The following is a 27195-nucleotide window of genomic DNA, read 5'->3' as shown; positions in this document are numbered from 1 at the left end:
CACTTTAAATCAAAAGCTAGAAATAATTAAGCTTAGTTAGGAAGGCATGCTGAAAGCCAAGACAGGCTGAAAGCTAGGCCTCTTGTGCCAAACACTTAGCTAAGTTGTGAATGCCAAGGAAAAGTTCTTGAAGGAAATTAAAAGTACTACTTCAGTGAACAAACAAATGTTAAGCAAAACAGTCTTATTTTTGATATGAAGAAAGTTTTAGTGGTCTGGATGGAAGCTCAAACCAGCCATCACATTCCCTTAAGCCAAAGCCTAATTCAGAGCAAGGCCCTAACTTTCTTCAGTTCTGTGAAGACTAAAAGAGGCGAGGAAGCTGCAGAAGAAAATTTTGAAGCAAGCAAAGGTTGGTTCATAAGGTTGAAAGAAAGAAATTGCCTTCATAACATAAAAGTGCAAGGTGAAGCACCAGGTGCCGATGTATAAGCTGCAGCAAGTTATGCAGAAGATCTAGCTAAGATAATTCATGAAGGTGGCTACACTAAACCACAGATTTTATTCTATTGGAAGAAGATGCAATCATATTTGCAAATGACATACCTGATAAAGGGTTAGTATCCAAAATCTATAAAGAACTTATCAAATTCAACTCCAAAAAAACCCCCAAATAATCCAGTTAAGAAACGGGCAGAAGACATAAATCGGCATTTTTCCAAAGACACAGATGGCTAACAGACACATAAAAAGGTGCTCAACGTCACTCATCATCAGGGAAATACAAATCAAAACTACAATGAGATACCACTTCATACCTGTCAGAATGGCTAAAATTAACAGTACAAGAAACAGCAGATGTTGGTGAAGATGCAGAGAAAGGGAAACCCTCTTACACTCTTGGTCAAAATGCAAACTGGTGTAGCCACTCTGGAAGACAGTATAGAGGTTCCTCAAAAAGTTAAAAATAGCACTACTCTATGATCCAGCAATTGCACTACTAGGTATTTACCCAAAGGATACAAATATACAGATTTGAAAGGGCACATGTGCCCCAATGTTTATGGCAGCATTATCAACCATAGCCAAATTATGGAAAGAGCCCAAATGTCCATTGACTGATGAATGGATAAAGAAGATGTGGTGTATATATACACAATGGAATATTACTCAGTCTTCAAAAAGAATGAAAGCTTGCCATTTGCAATGACACAATGGAATATTACTCAGTCTTCAAAAAGAATGAAAGCTTGCCATTTGCAATGACATGGATGGAGCTAGAGTATTGTGCTAAGTGAAATAAGTCAGAGAAAGACAAATACCATATGATTTGACTCATGTGGAATTTAAGAAGCAAAACAGGTGAACATAGGGGGAAAAAAAAAGAGAGGTAAACCAGAAAAAGGCTCTTTTTAATTATAGAGAACAAACTGAGGATTACTAGAGGGGAGGTGGGTGGAGGATGGGTTAAATGAATGATGGGTATTAAGGAGGGCACTTGTTGTGATGAACACTGGGTTTTATATGTAAGTGATGAATCCCTAAATTCTCCTGAAACTAATGTTATACTATATGTTTACTAATTGGAATTTAAATAAAAATTTGAGACTAAAAAAAAAAAAAAAGATGCAGTGCAATCTAGAACTTTCTTGGTTAGAGAGAAGTCAGTGCCTGGCTTCAGAGCTTCAAAGGACAGACTAACTCTCATTGAGACCTGGTCAGAAAAAAAGGTTTCTTTTAAAATATTGCTACTCATTGACAATGCACCTGATCACCCAGGAGCTCTGATGGAGATGTACAACCAGATTATTGTTGTTTTTATGCCTGGTAACACAACATGCCTCTCTCTCCCTCTCTCCCTCCCCACTCATGCGCACTTACTTGCTCTCTTTCTCTTAAAAAAAGAATGCTTTGTCTGTTAATTCCATCATCTCTTTCATTTCTGGGTCTGCTTCTATTGACTGCTTTTTCTCCCTTTATAATTAACATTTGCTACTTCTTTAAATACCTAGAATTTTTTATTACATACTGGATATTATATTGTTGAGTGTTTGAATTTTGTTGTCTAAAAGTGTTGAAGTATGTTTTACCAGGTAATTTAGTTATTGTGGATCAGCTTTATCTTTATGAGACTTGTTTTTAAATTTTGTTAAGGTGGACCTAGTGTTGCCTTTGCTCTAAACGTTATATAGCTCGTCTACTGGGATGTCACCCTTCTGGGAGCTTTCCTTAGTGCTCCAAGTATTCAATTCTGGCTGGAAGGAACTTGAATGTTGGCCAGCTCCCTGGCCTTTATTCTTTGCCTGGCTTCATGGAGCTTTACCCTATATATGTTCAGATTATATTCAGACAACCTAATTCCTCTAATTTCTGGAGCTCTTTTTCTCATCACTCCCTCTTCCACAGTACTGTGTCCCATAAATTCCAGCTGACTCATCCTCCTGAAGCTCCTGTATTAGTCTTCTGAACTCAGTAAGACAACCAGGCTCTTCTTGTGTTTGTCCTCCCTATGCCATAATCTAGAAATTGTTTCTAGGAAGAAAAAGCGTCATGACTGTAGGGCTTACCTCATTGGTTTCCTTCTTTTAAGGATCAGTCCTGTACTGCCTTTTTTCTCCCAGTGTCATATTTTATTCTTTTAACCACTTTTCTACTTGTTAATATAGAAAAGCTATCTTTCATTTTTATTTTTTTTTAAGATTTTATTTGAGAGAGAGAGAGAGAGAGAGAGCATAAGCAGGGGGAGAGGCAGAGGGAGAGGGAGAAGCAGACTACCTGCCAAGCAGGGAGCCCAATGTGGAATTTGATCCCAGCACCCTGGGATCATGACCTGAGCCGAAGGCAGACGCTTAATGACTGAGCCACCCAGGCGCCCCAGGAAAGCTATCTTTCAAAAGTGGAAGAAGAATCCCTAATTTTTTTCTTAATATACTTTATTTCTTAGAACAATTTTATTTTTTTATTTTATATTTTTTAAGATTTTATTTATTTATTTGACAGAGAGAGACACAGCGAGAGAGGGAACACAAGCAGGGGGAGTGGGAGAGGGAGAAGCAGGCTTCCCGCAGAGCAGGGAGCCCGATGCGGGGCTTGATCCCAGGACCCTGGGACCATGACCCGAGCTGAAGGCAGACACCCAACGACTGAGCCACCCAGGCACCCCTCTTAGAACAATTTTAAATTTATAGAAAAACTGGGAAGAGTACAGGGAATTCTCATATGCCTCCACACTCAGTTCCCATATTATCAACATCTTATATATACATTTAGAATAGTATATTTGTTACAATTAATGAACCAACATTGAGACATTATTATTAACTAAAGTCCATAGTTTATTCAGAATTCTTTAGTTTTTGCCTGGTGTCCTTTATTCCCCTGGGGTCCCATCCGGGATGCCACATTACATTTGGTGGTCATGTCTCCTTAGGCTTCTCTTGGCTCTAACATCTTCATAGAGTTTACTTGTTTTTGATGACCTTGATAGTTTGAGCTCTGGGCAAGTATTTTGTAGAAATGTTCCTCAATTGGAGTTTATCTGATTTTTTTCATCATTAAATAGGTTATAGGTTTTGGTAAGAAAGTTCAAAAGGATAAAGTGTCATTCTTATTACATCATTTCATGGGTACATGTAATCATCATGACTTATCACTGTTTATGTTAACCCTGATCGCCTGGCTAAGGTAGTTTTTGTTTGGTTTTTGCACTGTAAAGTTACTCTCATCACCATCCCCAAAGTTACTTCCAACCCATCTCCCAGTTGCACACTGTACTCTCTGGAAAGAAGTAACTGTATATGGTCCACACTTAAGGGATGGGAGTTATGGCTCACCTTCTTGAGGGAATAGTGTCTATCTAAATTATTTGGAATTCTTTTGCACAAGAAATTTGCCTCTTTCTTCCCATTTATTCAGTCATATCTGTATATCATCAGTATGGATTAATATTTATTTTGTACTTGGACTTATATTTTGTGCTTGGTTTATACTTTGGCTTATTTTGTACTTTGGCTTATTTATTTTGTTGCTGAAATTGTTCCAGCTTTAGCTACTGGAGCTCTTTCAATTTGTTCTTATGTCCCTTTGACAATCCCCCACATCATTGTGTGTGTGTGTGTGTGTGTGTGTGTGTGTGTGTGTGTGTGTGTAGTATTTCCTTACTTTTTGACAGTAAAAATGCTCTAAGCTCATCTGCCCTAGAACTAACCATTTCTCTAATGAACCCTGGTTCCTTTATTCTGATGGTATTAGAAACTAATATCTGGATACTGGGTGTGCTTATTGCTGTTTCTTTTAGGTCACTCAGCTGACAGAGCAAAGAAATATATGTATAAATATATATGTATACTAACCTGCGTATATGCACATAGCTATAAATATTTCTATATGAATCTATCTTTTTTTTAAGATTTTATTTATTTATTTGACAGAGAGAGAGAGAGAGCGAGGGAGCACACAAGCAGGGGGAGCAGCAGAGGGAGGGGGAGAAGCAGGCTCCCCACTGAACAGGGAGCCCAGTGCAGGGTTTGATCCCAGGACCCTGAGATCATGACCTGAGCCGAAGGCAGAGGCTTAACCAACTGAGCCACCCAGGCACCCCCTGAATCCATCTTTATATTGAACTAAATATAAATTCATATTGATGTCTCCAACACTTATCTGTCACCACATAGATCATCCTAGTCTACCCCCTTACTCATCTGTAATCTTCTATAGCAGTGACAAACTTGGCTTTCATCATCTAATATCTAGTACTTAATTCTTCAATTCCAGTATTCATGTATAATGGTTTCAGAATTGTTAATCCCTACTTCATGGGAAATAACTTGACCAACTTGAGTATAATGTTCCTTTGCCTTTTCTTATAGTCTATACTCATTTCCAAGATTATTTAGGCCCTTTCTTTTCCAGTCCCTTCAGTGAGGTTATTTCATATATTTGTATGCAGTTAGATTCTTTTGTCACAGTCTTCATTTCACCCTAGGGTCCCCTGACCTCCTCCGAAGTGTTTTTGTTTTAATTTATGTACATTAAGGTTCATTTGTGCTGTAAAGTTTTATGGGTTTTTATAAATGCATATTGTCCTACATCTACCATTACAGTATTATACAGAATAATTTCAACTAAAACTTCCCTGTAATTGATGCCCTCTCCAAATTTCTGGTAATTTTTTAAACTGTCTTCACAGTTTTAACTTTTTCAGAATGTCATATAATGCAATCAAACAGTATGTAGCCTTTTCAGACTGGTTTCTTTTGCTTAGCAATATGCATTTAAGTTTGTTTTTTTTTTAAGATTTTATTTATTTATTTAACAGAAAGAGCACAAATAGGGGGAGCAGCAGGCAGAGAGAGAGAGAGAAGCAGGCTCCTTGCTGAGCAAGGAGCCCGATGTAAGGCTCGATCCCAGGACCCGGGGATCATGACCTGAGCCGAAGGCAGATGCTTAACCGACTGAGCCACCCAGGCGCCCCTGCATTTAAGATTCATGTTTTTGTGTGGCTTGAGAGCTAATTCCTTTTCTTTTTAATCACTAATATTCTGTTGTAAAGAATGTATCACAGTTTATTGATTCACCTATTGAGGGACATTATAGTTGCCTTAGACTTGGTCATTTTGAATAAAGTTGTTATAAACATTTATGTGCGAGTTTTTATATGGACATAATTTTCAGATCAGCTGGTTAAATACCCAGGAGTGTGATTGTCAGATCATATGGTAAGGTTATGTTCAGCTTGGTAAGAAACCGCCAAACTATCTTTCAAAGTGGCTGTACCACTTGCATTTCTGTTTTTCTTTCTTCCTTTCTTCCTTTCCTTCCTTTCCTTCCTTTCCATACCATGAGCAGGAGGTCAGGGAGGGGCAGAGGGAGAGAGAGAGAATCTTAAGCAGGCTCCATGCCCAGTGGGGGCCTGATGTGGGTCTCAATCTCACGACCCTGAAATCATGACCTGTGCCGAAATCAAGATTCAGTCACTCAACCGACTGAGCCACCTAGGCGCCCCCCACTGTATTTCTACTAGCAATGAGTGAGAGTTCCTTTTGGGCCTCATCTTCATCAGTAATTAATATTGTCAGTTTTTGTAATTTCAGTCATTCTGTGTACTGGAATCTCATTTTCCTTTTTTTTTTTTTTAACTTTTTAAAAATTTTGAGTAGGTTCCATGCCCAACATGGGGCTTGAACTCACAACCCTGAGATCAAGAGTCACATGCTCTACCGACCAAGCTAGCCAGGTGCCCTCATTTTACTTTTGCCTATTGACAGAGGATCTTGAGGATCTTTTCACATGATTATTTGCCATCTGTACATCACTGGGAGTTTTTGTTCATATCTTTTGCTCATTTTAAATTGGGTTGTTGTCAAACATTGAGTTTTAAGAGTTCTTTATATTTCAGACAGAAGTCCTTTATCTGTGTGATTTGCAAATATTTCCTCCCCAAGCCTTGTCTTTTCATTCTCTTAACAGTGTCTTCTACAGAGCAAAAGTTTTTAACTTTTTTGTTGAGTTAAAATTCTCATATTTTATTTGTTTCAGGTGTTCAGCATTATCATTCAATATTTGTATACATAGTGATCACCACACTAAGTCTAGTTACCGTCCATCACCATACAAAGTTACAAAAAAAATTTTTCCCTTATGATGAAAACTTTTAAGATTTATTTTTTTGGCAACTTTTGAATATACAATAAAATATTACTGACTGTAGTTGCCAGGCTAAAGTTTTTAATTTTAATAAAATCCAACTTATCAGTTTTTTCTTTTATAGATTGTACTTTAATATTGTATCTAAATTCATCACTAAATCCAAGATCCTATGTTTTCTTCTGGAAGTTTAGGGTTTTATATTTTATATTTAGACCTCTGATCAATTTTGACTTAACCTTTGTGTAAGTTAAAGAGTTTTACTTTTTTGCGTGTGGATGTCAGATTGTTCTAGAACCATTTGTTGAAAAGACTTTCTTCACTGAATTGCCATGGTGCTTTTGTCAAAACTCAGTTAAGTAGATTAGTGTAGATCTATTTCTGGCCTCTGACCGGTGTGTCTCTTCTTTCAAAAATACATGCTGTCTTGAATACTGTATATAGTTTCTCTTGAAATCAGGTAGTTGGAATCCTCCAACTTTGTTCTTCTTTTCCAGTTTTGTATTGGCTATTTTTGGTTCTTGCCTTTACATATAAATTTTATTTATTTAATTTTTTTAAAGATTTTATTTGAGATAGAGCGAGAATGAGTGAGAGAGAGAGTACACGTGCGCACAAAGTAGGGGGAGGGGCAGAGGGAGTGGGAGAAGCAGGCTCTCCACTGAGCAGGGAGCCCCACACGGGGCCCCATCCCAGGACCCTGGGCTCATGACCTAAGCCGAAGACAGACGCTTAACTGACTGAGCCACCCAGGCACCCCTCCATATAAATTTTAGAATCACTTTGTCACTATCTACAAAACAGCTTTCTGAGATTTTGATTGGAATTGTCTAAATTTTTAAAATCATAAATTGGTGTTGAATTTTGTCAAATGCTTTTCTGCATCTGTTTCAGTGATCACAATTTTTCTCCTTTATTTTGTTAATGTGCTAAATTATATTGCTTGATTTTGAAATGTTAAAGCAATCTTGCATTCCTATAATAATTTCAACTTGATTATGATATTTTATTCAATGTATTTATTGCTGGGTTCAGTTTGCTAATATTTTGTTGAATATATTTGCATCTATATTTCTGAGGGAAGTCGACCCATAATTTTCCTTTTTTTGTAGTATCCTTGTTAAGTTTAGGTCTCAAGATTATGTTGACTTCATAAAATGAGTTGGAAAGTATTTCTTCTTGTTTTTTTTCTATTTTATTTGTATTTGATTTTTAATAAAAATTTATTTGAGGAAGATTGATTTTATATCTTCCTTAAATGTTTGACTTTACTGGAGAAGTCATCTTGGCCTGTAATTTTCTTTATTAAATAGGTTTTATTTTTATTCTTTTTTTTTTGCAGTTAAGTTTATTATGTTTAGAATTCACATATAATCAAAATCCAATTTGATGAGTTTTTTTAATTTTTTAAAAATTTAAAAATTTTATTTTCACTGTAGTTATCATACAGTGTTATATTAATTTCAGGTGTACAATATAGTGATTCAACAATTCTGTATATTACTCAGTGCTCATCATGTAAGTGTACTCTTAATCCCCCTCACCTACTTCACCCATCCTCCTTCCTTCCTCCCCTCTGGTAGCCATGTTTGTTCTCTATAGTTAGAGAGTCTGCTTTTTGGTTTGTGTCTTTTTTTTTTCCTTTGTTTTGTTTCTTAAATTCCACATATGAGTGGAATCATACAGTATTTGTCTTTCTCCAACTGGCTTATTTCACTTAGCGTTTTACCGTCTCGCTCCATCCGTGTAGTTGCAAATGGTAAGATGTCATTCCTTTTATATATATTATATAATAAATATATCTCTTCTTTATCCATTCATCATCTATCAGTGAAAACTTGGGCTGCTTCCATAATTTGGCTATTGTAGATAATAATGCTCTAAACATTGGGGTGCATGTATCCCTTTGAATTAGTATTTCTGTATTCCTGGGTAAATACTACTAGAGTAGTTGCTGGATTGTAAGGTAGTCCTATTTTTAACTTTTTGAGCAACCTCCATATTATTTTCCACAATGGCTGTACCAGCTTGTATTCCTATCAACAGTGCATGAGGTTCTTTTTCTGCATATCCTCGCTGACATTTGTTGTTTCTCATGTTTTTTATTTTAGCCATTCTGACAAGTGTGAGGTGATATATCATGGTGGTTTTGATTTGTATTTCCCTGCTGATGAGTGCTGTTGAGCATCTTTTCATGTATCTGTTGGCCATCTATATGTCTTCTTTGTAGAAATGTCTGTTCATGTCTTCTGTTCATTTTTAACTTGGATTGTTTGCTTTTTTGGTGTTGAATTGTATAAGTCCTTTACATATTTTGGATACTGTTTGTTGCATATGTCATTTGCAAATATCTTCTCTCATTCCATAGGTTGTCTTTTAGTCTTGTTGATTGTTTCCTTTGCTGTGCACAAGAATTTTATCTTGATGTAGTCCCAATAGTTTATTTTTCTTTTGTTTCTCTTGCCTTAGGAGACATATATAGAAAAATGTAGCTATGTCCGATGTCAGAATAATTAACTGCCTGTGCTCTCTTCTAGGATTTTTATGGTTTCAGGTCTCACATTTAATTTTAATTAATCCATTTTTAATTATAATTTTTTAAATTTTATTTTATTATGTTAATCACCATACATTACATCATTAGTTTTTGATGTAGTGTTCCATGATTCCTTGTTTGCATGTAACACCCAGTGCTCCATGTAATACGTGCCCTCTTTAATACCCATCACCAGGCAAACCCATCCCCCTACCCCCCTCCCCTCTAGAACCCTCAGTTTGTTTCTCAGAGTCCATAGTCTCTCATGGTTCATCTCCCCCTCTGATTCCTCCCCCCTTCATTTTTCCCTTCCTACTATCTTCTTTTTTTTAACATGTAATGTATTTGGGGTGGCTGGGTGATAGACATTGGGGAGGGTCCTTAATCCATTTTGAGTTTATTTTTGTGTATGGTGTGAGAAAGTGGTCCAGTTTCATTCTTTTGCTTACAGCTGTCCCATTTCCCCAACACCATTTGTTGAAGAGACTGTCTTTTTGAAAATTAATCCTTGTCCAGATTAATCATGGGTTTATTTCTAGGTTCTCTATTCTGTTACATTGATCTATTTGTCTATTTTTGCCAGTACCATACTGTTTTGATTACTACAGCTTTATAGTATATCTTGAAATCTGGGATTGTGATATCTCCAGTTTTGTTCTTTTTCAGAATTGCTTTGTCTATTTGGGGTCTTTTGTGGTTCCATACACATTTAAGAGTATTTGTTTGAATTTAGTGAAAAATGCTGTTGGTATTTTGATAGGGATTGCATTAAATCTGTAGATTGCTTTGGGTAGTATAGACATTTTAAGAATATTTGTCCTTCCAATCCATGAGCATGGAGAATCTTTCCATTTGTTTCCACTGTCTTCATTTTCTGTTATCAGTGTTTTATAGTTTCCAGAGTACAGGTCTTTAACCTCTTTGGTTAGGTCTATTCCTAGGTATCTTATTATTTTTGCTACAATTATAAATGGGATTGTTTTCTTATTTCTCTTTCTGATACTTCATTGTGTATAGAAATGCAATGAATTTCTGTATATTGATTATATGTCCTGTGACCTTACTGAATTCATTTATCAGTTCTAGTAGGTTTTTGGTGGAGTCTTTAGGGTTTGCTATATATAGTATATCATCTGCAAATAGTGACAGTTTTACTTATTCCTCATTAATACAGATGCCTTTTATTTCTTTTTCTTGTCTGATTGCTGTGGCTAGGACTTCCAGTACTATGTTGAATAAAAGTGGTGAGAGTGGAATCCTTGTCTTGTTCCTGACCTTAGGGGAAAGCTCTCAGTTTTTCACCATTGAGTATGATGAAGGCTGTGTGTTTTTTATATATGGCCCTTATGTTGAGGTATGTTCCCTCTAAACCTACTCTCTTGAGGGTTTTTATCATGAATCTATGTTTTACTTTGTCAAATGCTTTTTTGGCATCTATTGAAATGATTATATGGTTTTTATCCTTTCTTGTGTTGATGTGATATATCGCTTTGATTGATTTGCAGTTACTGAACCACCCTTCCATTTGCATCTCAGTAATAAATCGCACTTGATCATGATGAATGATTTTTTTTCATGTATTGTTGAATCTGGTTTGCTAATATTTTGTTAAGGAAGGATTTTTGCATCTACGTTCATCAGAGATATTGGCAATTGCCTCAATGGAAAAAGTTACCTAAAATACTTGGGTCGGCTTTTTTGTCTTCTCTCTTATAATTTGTCTCAAAATCTACCAGGATGGTACCTTTCTGATACCTCCAAATCATTCTTGCTTTCTTAAAAAAAACTCTATATATTTATGTGTATGTCTATATGTATCTCACTTTTTTCCCCTAGCTATTTTCAGGAGTGTTGGTCTGAGACAACCTAGTAAGCCATTGCCAGAAGCATATTTTTCTTCTTGTCCCTCTCCATTCTTCCATACCATTCTCCACTAGAATATAATGTTGTTCTGTGTATCTCATTTAGTGCTACTTAGAATAGTGCCTAGCACAAAAGAGAAGTCAATAGATATTTATTGAATTAAAGAATGAATGGACATTTTATGTGAGAAGATAGAATGGCAATTCAAAAGAAAATATCTTTCTTATCATTTCTCACATCTAAGAGCTGTTCTGTAGCACAGTTGGGTAAGTTCTGAACTTGAACTCAGGACCTTTATGGTTCTAGTGCCTTTCTTATTAGTACTCCCTTAAAATGTTAAATAACATCTTTTGTTCTTTATTTCTCCGTTTGCAAATGATTTATTACTCTCTTACTCATGAAAATAGTTTCAATCATTATTAAAGTTAAAGAGCTTTAAGGGAAAAATAAAAAAGATAAGGACATTGGAATTAATGTTCTAATTAAGTAATCAAAATATTTAGGTATATTGGGGTGCCTGGGTGGCTCAGTTGGTTAAGTGTCCAACCCTTGATATCAGCTCACATCATGATCTCAGGGTTGTGAGATCAAGCCTCATGTCAGGCTACCTGCTGGATGTGGAACCTGCTTAAGATTCTCTTTCTTGGGGTGCCTGGGTGGCTCAGTCGTTGGGCGTCTGCCTTCGGCTCAGGTCATGATCCCAGGCTCCTGGGATCGAGCCCCACATCGGGCTCTCTGCTCAGCAGGGAGCCTCCATCTCCCTCTCCCACTCCCTTGCTTGTGTTCCTTCTCTTGCTGTATCTCTCTGTCAAATAAATAAAATCTAAAAAAAAAAACCCACAAAATTCTCTTTCTTCCTCCTCCTCCTCTCCCTCCACCTCCCATCCTACATATGCATGTGCTCTCTCTCTCTAAAACATAAAACAAAAAAAATATTTAGGTATAAATATAGGTTTATAATTTTTATTATTATTATAATCCTACCAGTAAATACAAACAAGACAGATTATTATGTTTTAAGAGTTAAGGTGAAGAATTTAATAAAAAATTATATTTTGCATAGTACATAAATGTTTACCTGTGTTTTTTCCCTCCCCTTCCCTTTAGAGCCATTTTAAGTGCCAGATCTAGTTATTTTGCTGCAATGCTGAGTGGCTGTTGGGCTGAAAGCTCCCAAAAGTACATTACTCTTCAAGGGTAAGCATAATTCTTACAGGGCAGCTTGACTGCAAATAATACTTCATACAGAGCACTCTTTATGAATCTGATTTCCCCATGTGTTCATTGAAATGTTTCTCATGTTGTGGAATTCATCAAAGTACATCTGAAAATGAGAGATAATACAAAGCATTTAGTAATAGAGATAATGTGTTAGTCTTCTCAGACTGCTATAACAAAATACCACTACTGGGTGGCTTAAACAACAGAAATTTATTTTCTCACAATTTGGCAAGATCAGAGTGCTAGCAAGGTTTGTGTCTTGTGAGAGCTCTTACCTAAGGTTGCAGAAAGCTGGTGCTTAATGGCCTTTCCTTAGTGCATGGGGGCATGGGGAGATGAAAAGAAGGGAGAGAGAGAACTCTCTGGTGTATCTTCTATAAGGACCCTAATTTTATTTTATTTTTAATTTTTTTAAAGATTTTATTTATTTGACTGAGAGAGTGCAAGTAGGCAGAGCGGCAGGCAGAGGGAGAGGGAGAAGCAGGCTCCCCGCTGAGCAGGGAGCCCTATGTAGGGCTCCATCCCAGGACCCTGGGATCATTATCTGAGCTGAAGGCAGACGCTTAAGGACTGAGCCACCCAGGTGCCCCAAGGACACTAATTTTAGCACATTAGGGCAGGGCCCTACCTATTACCTCATTCAACCTTAATTCCTTATAAGCCCCATTTCTAAATATAGCCACATTGGAGGGTTAGGCCTCAGTATATCAATTTGGGTGGGTGGGGCTGTAAATATTCAGTCTGCAAAAGGTAGTTTCTTTTCTTTCTTTCCTTTTTTTTTTTTTAAAGAGTAATTTGGATAGGTGTGTATTTCATTGACCTATCATAAGGCAATGAATGTGAATCTGCACAATTGGTGGCAGTTGATATAAACTGCCAAGATGGTTATTAAGAGATGAACTAGTACGTTAAATGATAAAAAGAAACCTTTTTTGGTCACAGATGATCCCTGTGAGATTCTTTAGTATGGGGGAGAGCTTTCTCAGTAGGAAAATTGCCTGGGAGTTCTGAGGGAACCCCTCAGCCCTGCATCTTACTTAGCCAGAGGTTTGGGTGTGGAATAGTGATAGTGGCAATTCCATGACAGTGGATGCACAGGAAGTATTGATAAATTCCTACCATTTATTTGTCACCCTGGCTTTGATCTTGATTCTTGGTTGCAGTCACAATGGTTCTCTTCCTAACTAGAACAGATCTCCAAATGTCTATGATTTTGTAATTTCTCACTCTATAAAAAATGGAATTTTGAAACATTATTTATGAGAATATATAATGTGTTTTTATTTTGTCCTTTTTTTCATATTTTATTCATTTAGTAGGAATGAAATGCAAAAGGACCCAACCCCATTTTCTTCATCCTAGGGCCTTTTGAAGATTGTTTTAATTATACTACCACAGTTTCAATAGACATATCAGTGTATTTTGCAACCTGTCTTTTGGATGTATTTTCAGCAGCTGCCACCATTAGTGATTTCAATTATGTATCCATGGAATCATGTGGATGCCCTTATTACAGTGTGTTTTTTAAAGAAAAAAAAAACTAATGAAATAGTAATAGAGAGACAGTAATGGAGGATGTAAAATCGCATATAACCACCAACTTTTTACTTGATATTGCTACTAAAATGAACTTCTCTCTAATTTGTCCTCCTCATGTATATGCACGTTTGTTTTTCTTCTGTTTTTCCTGTCCTTCACTAATATAGCATTAAAACATTATATGAATTGCTTTGGTGATGTTAAAAAAAATAATATTTACATCTAAGTAACCCTGTTTCCCTATTTTTCCATCTGAGCTGCTTTTTTTATTTAAACAAATTTTAATTGAGATGTAATTGATATATAACATTGTATTCATTTCAGGTGTACAACATAATGATTGGATTTATGTATATATTACAAAATGATTATCACAATAAATGTACTTAATATCCATCATCTCACATAGTTATACATATTTTTCTTATGAGAATTTTTAAAATCTACTCTCTTAGCAACTTTCATATATACAAAATAGTATTATTAACTGTAGAGAGGTACAATAGATTGTGAAATCAACTTAAGGTATAATTTGGGTACAATAGACTGCATGGCTTTAAAGCATACAGTTATTTTTTTTATATTTTTTATTGTTATGTTAATCACCATACATTACATCATTAGTTTTTTATGTAGTGTTCCATGATTCATTGTGCATAACACCCAGTGCTCCATGCAGAATGTGCCCTCTTTAATACCCATCACCAGGCTAACCCATCCCCCCACCCCCTCCCCTCTAGAACCCTCAGTTTGTTTTTCAGAGTCCATCGTCTCTCATGGTTCGTCTCCCCCTCCGATTTCCCCCCTTCATTCTTCCCCTCCTGCTATCTTCTTCTTTTTTTTTTTTGCTGAGCAAAATAAGTCAATCAGAGAAAGACATGTATTATATGAGCTCACTGATATGAGGAATTCTTAATCTCAGGAAACAAACTGAGGGTTGCTGGAGTGGTGGGGGTGGGAGGGATGGGGTGGCTGGGCGATAGACATTGGGGAGGGTATGTGCTATGGTGAGCGCTGTGAATTGTGCAAGACTGTTGAATCACGGATCTGTACCTCTGAAACAAATAATACATTATATGTTAGTCAATGGTATTGTAATAGTGTTGCACAGTGACAGATGGTGCGTACACTTGAGGTAAGCACAGCATAATATACAGAGTTGTTGAATCATGTGTTGTATTCTTGAAACTAATGTAACGTTGTGTGTCAACTATACAAAAAAAAAGTGGCATCCAAATAAAAAATACATTGTAGTAGTGCAGCAATGATCAGGCTCACTCCCCTTACAGTATTTTCCCATCACTTTGGTTGTGGTAAGCAAGGCTCTGCTCCTTACTGGTTCATCTCACCTAGAGCTGCTAGATCCGCAGTGGAGGCTCACTCCTAATTCCCTTATTCACTTCCAGTGCTAGCACATTGGAAATAAGGATGCATTTCTTTTTGGCTCAACTGTTTTATCAGATTGATAAAGCCAGGTTTTCTAACACTAAAATGAAAGAAGAAAGTATCTCTGACAGATGCCGGGTTTTATATACATCCATTATTATTATCACATAATATGTTTGCTTTTTCCTCTTGTACCACATATCAGATTGATTGTGTTCAAATTACCACCTAAAATGTTTTTAGTATTGGGGTGCCTGGGTGGTTCAGTCAGTTGAGCGACTGCCTTCGAGTCAGGTCATGATCCTTGAGTCCCAGGATCGAGTCCCATGTCGGGCTCCCTGCTCGGTGTGGAGTCTGCTTCTCCCTCCGACCCTCGCCCCTCTCGTGGTCTCTCTCTCTCTCTCAAATAAATAAATAAATAAATAAAATCTTTCAAAAAATGTTATTAGTATCATGGGATATAAAGCTGTAGGAAGGCTAAAGGGAATTTAGGAATTTTGAGGGTAAAAGGGATTTAGGAATTTTGCTTTTAAAAAATCCCACCTTTTGGGGCATCTGAGTGGCTCAGTTAGTGAGCAGCTGGCCCTTGGTTTCAGCTCAGGTCATGATCTGGTGGGTGTGAGATCAAGCCCCTCATCAGGCTTCCTGCTCAGCAGGGAGTCTGCTTGAAGGATTCTTTTTCTTCCTCTCCTTCTGCCCCTCCCCCCACTTCTGCACACACATATACACACTCTCTCTGTCTCTCTAAAACAAATAACGCTTTAAAAAAGTAAATAAAAAAATTACAACTTTTAGGAATTTTTATATTATAACAAAGTAATCTACAAAACAAATTCTTTCTTCACATTAGCTTATATTGTAAACCTGGGTAGATGTATCCATGAGTAATGTAGTGTAGTAGAAAAATCATGGACTTTGGTGTCATTATAGGCAGTCCAAGATCCAGTCCTAACTTGTTACATGACTTTAAGGACATTGCTTACCTTCCCTGAGTTTCCTAAGGTTACTGAAAGGATTAAACGAGATAGTACTTGGTATGTAGTATATAGTGTTTATTAATATTTGTCTTTTCTTTTTTTCCTAGATTAGATTATTCTCATTTTCTAGAGAGAAATGGGTTCAAGTAAGGGCCATTACCAGTACCAGGACAACAATGCCTGCTTTGCTTGATAGCAGCCCTTTTTGGAACTGTGCCATTGTTGTATGTCTACAGGATGTTTTCTGCAGTAGATTAGAATGAAATTCTGTCTGCCCTTACAGAAAAGAATCACAATGTTTTTAATGAGTTGGTAACTCATAGACGTAATGCATGTGATATTTTTCAAGATGGACAGCCTTCAATAAATTGAGGTAGGAATAGTAGAGTCCCCTAATCCTCGTTCTACCTATGCCTTGGTGTTAGGAGGTGAAAGGAAGTTCTCCAGTTTTGGTGGAAGAAGGGGGAAATTTTCCACATCCTGCACTAAAATTGAACCATAGCCAATATTTCTGTAACTCCACATATTTACATTTTATGTAAATAGAAGTCTTTCAGTGGTGGCTTGGGGCTTTGGAGCATAAATTTGGATTTTCTCGTCTCCCTTGGAGATTCCTGGGATTGCACGGAATTTTCAGGATGATCTTTTGAAATATAAATTAGATATATTTCTCTTCTGACTAAAATTGTTCAGTGCCTTCTCATCACAGTTAGAATTAAATCTTTACCACAACCTGTAAGACCCTATATGATCTGGCCCCTTGGTCTTTTCCATACTATTCCACCTAAAGTAACTGTAGCCCAACTCTCCAGTTACCCTCTTTTATATTATCCTGTTGTGTTATTTTCATGGCACTTTTACTATTAAAATTGTCTTCTTTATGTATTTACTGTCCATGTCCTCCCTCTAGAATGTAAGCTGCTTGTATCCTCAAGGTCTAGAATAGAGCCTATCATTCAATAAATATTGAATGTGAATGAACTAACTTATAAATAAGTCCTTGTGTTACATTAGCCCCCACATGAAGAATCCTTAAACTTTAGGAAGCACACATGAAGCACAGAGATTTTAGTAGATGAGGTGCATGTTTATTCTCTGGTCTTAGAGCTCTAATAGATTTTTCTCCCTGAGTGTATGTAATGTTTTCATCTCCTAAAAGCTTTTATTCTGATTACATTTAAATGGGGTAGTGCTTTCAGTCTTTCTATTTAAATTGTGGGCTTTTGAAGTGATTTGTTGTTTTTCTAGGCCAGTTGATTATGTCATTATAAATACTTTTAGTAAAAATACAAATGACTTACAACACTGTAATGAGAATGCAGTTTCGTAAAACATCTGTAAAACTGCAGGAAAGTGGCTTCTTGTCATTTTTATAACTCATATATATTGATATATAAGCTCAAATGTCTAGATTTTGCTATTTATTTTAATAAAACTACTTTTGTTTTTATTTAGTCATTATTATCTTTTACGTAAATATGTCAAGTCTTAAACTATTATTTAAACATAAATGACCAATTCTCATTAACAATAAGAATGGCTCTTGAAATTTTGAGGGAAAGTGCATGGAATAGTAAACATTGTAATAATTATGCTAGTGTTCTAGATTAACAGACTACAGATAATGTGGCATAATTATTCTGAGATCAAATCTTCTCATATCCATAGTATATAAATAAGAATATGTAGAGATTTGACTTTTTTCCTAAGCATTAAAGATGTGGAGTTTTTGAATCAGCAGAAACCAGTACTTAGCAGTAGTAGGGTCCAGTAATGTGTATTAAATTAATTGAAAAATACTTTCATGAGTATTTTATAGTTTTCTGAGTACAGATTCTTTGCCTCTTTGGTTAGATTTATTCCTAGGTATCTTCTGGTTTTGGGTGCAGTTGTAAATGGAATCATCTCCTTAATTTCTCTTTCTTCTGTCTTGTCATTGGTATATAGGAATGTCACTGATTCTGTGCATTGATTTTATATCCTGCTACTTTACTGAATTCCTGTATGAGTTCTAGCAGTTTTGGGGTGGAGTCTTTTGGGTTTTTCACATAAAGTATCATATCATTTGCAAAGAGTGAGAGTTTGACTTCTTCTTTGCCAATTTGGATGCCTTTTTGTTGTCTGATTGCTGTGGCTAGGACTTCTAGTACTATGTTGAATAGCAGTGGTGATAGTGGACATCCCTGCCATGTTCCTGACCTTAGGGGGGAAGCTCTCAGTTTTTCCCCATTGAGAACAATATTCGCTGTGGGTTTTTCATAGATGGCTTTTAAGATATTGAGGTATGTACCCACTATCCCTATACTCTTAAGAGTTTTGATCAAGAAAGGATGCTGTACTTTGTCAAATGCTTTTTCTGAATCTTTTAAGAGGATCATATGGTTCTTGTTCTTTTCTTTTATTAATGTACTGTATCACATTGATTGAAATTGAGGAAGACACAAAAAAATGGAAAAATGTTCCATACTCATGGATTGGAAGAACAAATACTGTGAAGATGTCAACGCTACCTACATTTAGTGCAATCCCTGTCAAAATACCATCAACTTTTTTCAAAGAAATGGAATAAATAATCCTAAAATTTGTATGGAACCAGAAAATACCCCGAATAGCCAGAGGAGTGTTGAAAAAGAAAAGCAAAGCTGGTGGCATCACAATTCCGGACTTCAAGCTCTATTACAAAGCTGTAATCATCAAGACAGTATGGTACTGGTACAAAAACAGACACATAGATCAATGGAACAATAGAGAGCCCAGAAATAGACCCTCAACTCTATCGTCAACTAATCTTCGACAAAGCAGGAAAGAATGTCCAATGGAAAAAAGACAGTCTTTTCAACAAATGGTGTTGGGAAAATTGGACAGCCACATGCAGAAGAATGAAACTGGACCATTCACTTACACCACACACAAAAATAGACTCAAAGTGGTTGAAAAACCTACATGTGAGACAGGAGTTCATCAGAATCCTAAAGGAGAACACAGGCAGCAATCTCTTCGACCTCAGCTGCAGCAGCTTCTTCCTAGAAACATTGCCAAAGGCAAGAGAAGCAAGGGCAAAAATGAACTATTGGAACTTCATCAAGATAAAAAGCTTTTGCACAGCAAAAGAAACAGTCAACAAAACCAAAAGACAACTGACAGAATGGGAGAAGATATTTGCAAATGATGTACCAGATAAAGGGCTGGTATCCAAAATCTGTAAAGAACTTATCAAACTCAACACCCAAAGAACACATGATCCAATCAAGAAATGGGCAGAAGATATGAACAGACATTTCTCCAAAGAAGACATCCAAATGGCCAACAGACACATGAAAAAGTGGTCAGTATCGCTCGGCATCAGGGAAATCCACATCAAAACCTCAATGAGATACCACCGCACACCAGTCAGAATGGCTAAAATTAACAAACGACAGATGTTGGCGGGGATGTGGAGAAAGGGGAACCCTCCTACACTGTTGGTGGGAATGCATGCTGGTGTAGCCATTCTGGAAAACAGTATGGAGGTTCCTCAAAAAGTTGAAAATAGAGCTACCCTACAATCCAGCAATTGCACTACTGGGTATTACCCCAAAGATACAAATGTGATCTGAAGGGGTACATGCACCCCAATGTTTATAGCAGCAATGTCCACAATAGCCAAACTATGGAAAGAGCCAAGATGTCCATTGACAGATGAATGGATAAAGAAGTTGTGGTATATATATATACAATGAAATATTAAGCAGCCATCAAAAGGAATGAAATCTTGCCATTTGCAACGATGTGGATGGAACTAGAGGATATTATGCTGAGCAAAATAAGTCAATCAGAGAAAGACATGTATCATATGATCTCACTGATACGAGGAATTCTTAATCTCAGGAAACAAACTGAGGGTTGCTGGAGTGGTCGGGGGTGGGAGTGATGGGGTGGCTGGGTGATAGACATTGGGGAGGGTATGTGCTATGGTGAGCGCTGTGAATTGTGCAAGACTGTTGAATCACAGACCTGTACCTCTGAAACAAATAATATATGTTAAAAAAAAGATAGTAGGAAGGGAAAAATGAAGGGGGGGAATTCAGAGGGGGAGGCGAACCATGAGAGACTATGGACTCTGAAAAACAAACTGAGGGTTCTAGAGGGGAGGGGGTGGGGGATGGGTTAGCCTGGTGATGGGTATTAAAGAGGGCACATACTGAATGGAGCACTGGGTGTTATATGCAAACAATGAATCATGGAACACTACATCAAAAACTAATGATGTAATGTATGGTGATTAACATAACATAATAAAATAAAATAATTGAAAAATACTTGTATATTTTCAACTCAGTATTTCTCTGAAGAGTTAGGAAGATGCCCTAAGTGCCTTAACAAGCCATTCATTAAACATTCTTCAAAAGTTTATTGAGCATATGTTATTATAAGGTAATAGAATCAAACACCTTTTTGAGTCCTACCCTGTGGGACTCCATTTCTTTTCTTCTTGCCTTCCTTCTTTCTTTCCTTTAGCAGATATTAGATACTGTGCTTAACAAACTGTAGGAATCTTATCAGCACTGATTCCACTGCAGAGCTCCAGTATTGTGTGGGGCAAGAAAATTCTTCTCATCCTGGGGGATATTGAATCAATGCTGACATTCGGTTGCTACTAGAAATGCAAGGATAAATCTAAGATACAGCCTGCCCCAACAGAACTCAGTCTAAAGGAGAAACACATGTGTAAACAAAGATATTACAAGTCAGTTTGATAAATGTGATAATGGAAACGTAAAGTATAGTGTACTGCTTAAGAGCCTACACTTTGGACTCAGTCAGCCTGGATTTAAACTGTAGTGTATCACTAGCCATTTGGCCTTGGGCAAGTTACTTAATTTCAGTTTTTCATTTATAAAATAAGACTGTTAATAATATCTGTTATTGAGTTATTATGATTAAATGAGCAAATGGCATTTGAAATACTTATTAGCTCAGTAACTGGCTCTTAAGTGCTGAATGAATGTTAGTTATTACTGTTTACCATTCAGTGATTTTTTTTTTTTTGGCCTTGGGGACATTAAAGAAACAATCAGAGATAAAGAGCCACATGTCTGGTGTCTGCAAGATGAAATAAGTAGAGAGGGAGAGCATTTTAAACAGTGAACAGATGTACTATGGCATAGATGTATAAAGAATTTTAAGTAGTTCAGGTATAGGAAATGAGTAGTTCATTTTTCTTGGAACAGCTTCTAGAGAGAGAGAACTAGAGGTAAGATAAAAGAACACTATATACCAAGCTAAGGAATTTGGACTTTTTTTCTATGGGCTATGGAGAATTGTTGAAGGGTTTTCACTCTAATAGCAGTGTGGGAAATGGGATATGAAGAGATTATTTCAGGTAGGAAACCCGCATGAGAGAGAAGATATAGTCATAGTACAGATGAGAGAAAATGAGGCTAACCCAGAATAGTGAAAGGAGAAATAGACAGCAAAGGCTGAATTCAAGAAATTTTGAAGGTATAAGTGATGTGATATAATGAGGGAGAAGATTAAGATGAATCTCAGCCTCTTAGGTATGTAGATGATAATCTAGATGGTATTAGAGTTGGGGTGGATAAATAATATACTTTATTCCTGATCAAAATAATATGAGAGAACTAGCAGATGAAGTAAGAAAACATTTCCTTTATTATTATTATTTTTTAAGGATTTTATTTTAGAATGTGTGTGCAAGCAGGGGGAGGGGCAGAGGGAGAGAAAGGGAGAGAATCTCAAGCAGACTTCCTGCTGAGCATAGAGTCCTATGCGGGCTCCATCTCATGACCCTGAGATCATGACCTGAGCCAAAATCAAGGGTCAATGCCCAGGCGCCCTAAAATTTCCTTTATTATAGATAAAAACTGTTAAAGCAGTAAAATGTGTGTTAATGCAAGAACCAGAGTTTACTTGCTTACTATGTCCCTTCTGTGACAACCCACCCAAAAGAAAGTCTGAAATTCTATAGTAGATGCACTTCTTCCCAATCACCTCTTCATGCTTGTTCAGCAGAGAAGAAAGGAAAAAGGAAATCCAGTTACCTCTCATTTTGAGTTCCTCCTGACCAATGACCAGTGATTGTTGCCCATGAACCAGATAATTCAGTCCCCTTTGCACAGAGGCAGAGGGTATGACAAGATGCAAGAAGCCCTATAACAGTACAATGAACAAAATAGGAATAGCAGAAAGAAGACTGTCTGGGGCACGGGGGGAGGTAGGGAAAAGGAAGGAGGCTGTGAATTCAGTTTGAGATCCAGTAGTCAGTAGGGCATAAAAATTATCACTCCAGACTACTTCTTAAGTCGTATCTTTACTTTTCATCTGTATAAAGAGGATGTTGGTCAAACTAGAGCAGCTGCATAGGTATTACACATTCAGAAATCTGTACAGCATAACAATCTTTCTAGTGTATAGAGTTGTTTATCTGAGGCTTTAACAAGACCAGAGGCCATTTGTCAGTGATGCTGGGGAAAGGATTTCCTAATGAGCAAGAGATTGTATTGTGACCTCTCACATCCCTTCTAACTCTAAAAGTTAGTTACAGGGGTGCCTGGGTGGCTTAGTTGGTTAAACATCTGTCTTCACCTCGGGTCATGATCCCAGGGTCATGACCCCAGGGTCCTGGGATTGAGACCCTTTTCGGGCTCCTTGCTCAGTGGGGAGTCTGCTTCTCCCTCTCCCTCTGCTGTTCCCCCTGCTCTGTTCTCTTGCTGTCCCTGTCAAATAAATAAAATCTTTAAAAAATAAAAAATAAAAGTTCATTACAGAAGATGCTCAACAAGTACCAGTGATTTGGTAACATACTAATAACATTTTATTACTTATATAAAAATCTATAGCTGCATTTATACTCAATTTTAAATTAATGGAATAACTGGATGTTATTTGAAGAATATATTCTTCAGATATAAGTGAGATTAAAACTTTTCTTGGCTAGGGGTGCCTGGGTGGTTCGGTCGTTAAACGTCTGCCTTCGGCTCAGGTCATGATCCTGGGGTCCTGGGATCGAGCCCCGTATCAGGCTCCCTGTTCAGCAGGGAGTCTGCTTCTCCCTCTCCCACTCCCCCTGCTTGTGTTCCCTCTCTAGCTGTCTTTCTCTCTCTGTCAAATAAATAAATAAAATATTTTTAAAAAACAAAAAAAACTTTTATCTTGGCTAAAATTTTTTAGAAAATAGAATGTATCATTGATATCTGTTAAACCTTAATTATTTCTGGATTTGAATTAAGTTTTCTTTTATTTTTCAGTAGAAACCATGTGGAAATGAATGTTATGATGCATTTTATATATGGAGGAACTTTGGACTTTCCAGACAAAGCTAATGTTGGGTATGTATTACTTTTTAGTGATTTTAAATATAAAAGTATTACTACTTTGTGGTTTCTGCTTTGTTGAGCCATGTTTTAAAGTACCAGTGAAGTAAAAGCTTCACTTTTATTATTTTGCCATATCTTGTGTGTTGGGAATATCTAAAAACAATGTCACCTTATTTAGAAGAAAAGATGATCTAGCAACTCACAGTGATAAGATTAAGAAAAGTATTTGACTCAGATTTTATTAGAAAAATCTTATATTTGTTTTAGAAAATAAATAACAGGTTTTTATAAAGTAAAACTGAATCTTTATCAAATTTCAAACAGTTCTCTTACTACTTTATTTTTAAATTTTAGGATTACTCTCTTAAACAGCAAAAGAAAAGAAAAAGAAAAACCTTAAAATTACTTTAAGAGTATAGGTATCTTAAAGACCAACAGTGGTTATTAAGTGCTCTTTAGTGAAATGCCATCCAAGTTGCTAAAATCATACCGGAAAGCGAAATCTACCTTGCTCTTCTAATTTTTTGAATATCCTCTTCTTTTATTGCTGTTCTAATATCAAACAAATGAAAGCTGCTCTTTTAATTTAAATATTCATTGGTTCCTTTAATTACAAACTGAATAAAGATGATTTTGGAGGGAAAGTGTCATGACTCATGGAGATTAAGTATTGAAGTTTCCCCCCTGGAAACCTACATGAAATTCTGTCATGCTCTCAACGATTGTCTGTTTCCTAAGTACCTAAAGTAAGTGTGGTGCTGGGAAATACTTGCCAAATGAAAGAAGCAGTGGAAACTCTCTGAGTCATTGGATACTGTTTCTAAACCTAGGGTCATTTGTAGGAATTTTCAATATGATAAGCATCAATTAATTACCCTTCTCGCAAGTAAGTTTTTATTACACAAATTTGTTGCAAAGAGTTTTGTAACTTGTACAGCCTTTGAAACAGCATCCTGAACTTTGATATATATGTCACTGAAAATATGAGGGGAATTTGATTGAAACATCTCCAAATTTACTTCTTGTTATTCTCTACTAACCAAGTCATGTGAAAGTGCTTTCAGCTTTTGACCTGTGTCCTTTTTATTACCCATAAAGGATGTCTATTATGTAGGGAAGAAAGTTAGAGTTAAAATAATTTAGATTATTATTTTTTCTAAACAGACTATATATTATCAGGAAATTATTGTGTTATTCCTTGGTTTTCAAATTGGAGAATTAACATCTGTTTTTATTTTAGTCAGATACTCAATATGGCTGATATGTATGGACTAGAAGGATTAAAAGAAGTAGCAATCTATATTTTAAGAAGAGATTACTGTAATTTCTTTCAGAAGGTAATTATTGAGTCTCAGAAATCTTGTACCTAATGCTTAAAGTCACCCATTATTACCTACTAGGTTTTTAACTCTGATAGTGAATACTGCTTTGAATCTTAAAACATTAAGTCAATTTAACTTATGGGAACTGTAACTTATGGGAAACAGCTCGTATGGTATGTTTGCAAAAAACTAGAAATGAATTCAGGTCATTTAAGTAAAATAAAATTGACATGGGGTTTATTGAAAGGATATAGGAATATCCTTTATAATTCAAAGGTAGAATATACACCTGGGACTCAGTCAGGGTTTGGAATGAAGGAAGTCAGGGACCAAAGTTACCTTCTCCATTTATCAAAACACACTTATCACAAGTGTTTCATTGGTTCTTTTCCCTGAAAGCACACTCTTCCTTCCTGTGAGTTCTCTTTATAGCATGTACTTGGGGTGGAATATATTTCTCTCAGTCTCCTCAGGTGGAGTATGAATACTAACTTTTAACTTTAGTTTATGCAAACATAAATTTATTGTCTAAAGAAAGATCTCATACTATGCATTTGTACAGATGCCATTTTGTACATTATTCTTAGATTCTCCATTGTTTTAATTTACACTGTGACTGATAGGTTATTTTTTATTTTCTAATTTATGCTTTTCTACATTTTCTAAATTTTCTACAATGGTCATGTATTACTTTTTTTTTAAGACTTTATTTATTTGAGAAGGGGAGAGAGAGAGCACAAGCAGGGGGGGAAGGGACAGGGAAGAGGGAGAAGCAGGCTCCCCACTGAGCAAGGAGCCCAAAGCAGGGCTTGATCCCAGGACCCTGGGAGCATGACCTGAGCCTAAGGCAGACACTTAACCAACTGAGCCACCTGGGCGCCCCCATGTATTACTTTTATCATCAACACAAAAATAAATCATAGAAGAATTGTTTTACATCAGCATTTCCTTCTTATTGGGTACTTGAGACAACAGTATGCATTGTATGAATTTTAATTAGGTAATTTGAATAATTTGAATAACATTTAAATTGAGATTTTTGTGTTAGGTGGGACTTTTCCTATCTCTATATAACTTGTAGCTGAGGAAGTACCCCATGTACTAAAACAGAGCCATGAATAGTTGCATATAGCACCACCTCCACTATCACCCACTCAGGGTTTACTGAGAAGCAGTTAAACTCCTCAGCTACCTTTAATCAGTCATTCATTCCAGGCTCTAGAAGTAAGGGACTAGAAGAAGGAGGGTGGTCCGTGGTGTCCTCAACTTTGTAGAAGGTGAAGGATTAAGGATTCTGATGAAAGATTTTCCTTCTCATTCATCTGCTTCCCCCATCTTCCCAGCCAAGTGAAAGTTAGGAAGGAGATAAAAGCATATCCTGAATAAAGATTAAAGATAGAGGGTATCTGCAATGAGGAGATATGTCTTATCCCTCAGATGGACAATATACCACATCTGTAAAACCAGCCCACTCTGGAGCTTCCATTAAAGAATAAGAGAAAATGGTAAGAGATTTCTTGGGAGAGTCTGGAATATGCCTAAGAAACCAGTGAGAGTATACTCAAATGTGGGGATTTCTAAAGGGAGAAGCCAGTACTAGCTTGGTTATTAGGGACAATAGCTATTATCATATATAGAAGAAAGTATGGGGCATCCGCTCCACACCCCAGTTACACATGGTAGGCACGGATCTTAGTGCTTCTGTGAAGATTAGAGGATGCTGGTACAGGGCCAAATGATGCTGTGTCCCACCTAGGGAAGCACTGTACATCATGAAGCACTAAAAGAATCCTTATCCACTGAGAGGCTAGGGTGAAATTCAGTGTGCTCCTAAAAGAGTCATCAGCAGAGGCCATCAACATCTTAATTAGAGCAAACTCAGTGACATCAACCTACTACCATGTTGTGTCTGGTTAGTTATATGGCCATCTGTGGCCCCCATCCATAGCCCTCTTCCACAAGAGTTAGACCCAGAAAATGGAGGAGCAGGAGACCAGACATGTTCTCTATTCCCAATTCCAGATCTCCCTAACTGTAAATGTAGTCAGTGATGAGGGAGAGAAAGATGTAAGGTAAAATATAAGATAGGTGTTTAAACAGTACTGTGCTGAATTCCAATACCAAAAATAACCAGAAAATACTGGAATTTGCCTATATTATCATTAAGGGATGGAAAAAAAAGGAATTTGACACAGCATAGTTGCCAGCACTACTTGGGAAAAAAGTTTTATCTTAGTATCTCCTCTGAGCTGAGACTCCTCAATAAACCAATTACATATAACATTAAAAAAAAAAACTCTCTTATGGATAGCCTTTGGACCATTGCCTCTAGTTTTTAATATGTTTATGAGTATGTATAGGTTTTTTTAAATTTTATTTTATTATGTTATGTTAGTCACCATACAGTACATCATTTGTTTTTGATGTAGTGTTCCATGATTCATTATTTG

The 27195-nt window shown here is 36.6% G+C and overlaps 1 protein-coding gene across 1 annotated transcript in view; it reads left to right on the top strand.

Annotated features, from left to right (window-relative positions):
- BTBD8 (BTB domain containing 8) overlaps positions 1-27195 on the top strand; it is a 110554-nt gene that overhangs the window by 37471 nt on the left and 45888 nt on the right. Inside the window, exons 5-7 of the mRNA XM_028087609.2 lie at positions 12092-12181; positions 23355-23435; positions 24664-24760. Coding sequence (XP_027943410.2) covers positions 12092-12181; positions 23355-23435; positions 24664-24760 — 268 coding nt within the window. The remainder of the gene's footprint in view (positions 1-12091; positions 12182-23354; positions 23436-24663; positions 24761-27195) is intronic.

Source organism: Eumetopias jubatus, unplaced genomic scaffold (genome assembly GCF_037043125.1).
Source record: "Eumetopias jubatus isolate StellerSeaLion01/CBP00866 unplaced genomic scaffold, mEumJub1_p1.0 scaffold_4, whole genome shotgun sequence".
In the NCBI taxonomy this organism is placed as follows: Eukaryota; Metazoa; Chordata; class Mammalia; order Carnivora; family Otariidae; genus Eumetopias; species Eumetopias jubatus.
The sequence above is the reverse complement of the archived record's forward strand: the minus strand, read 5'-3'. Positions and strand labels throughout refer to the sequence as shown.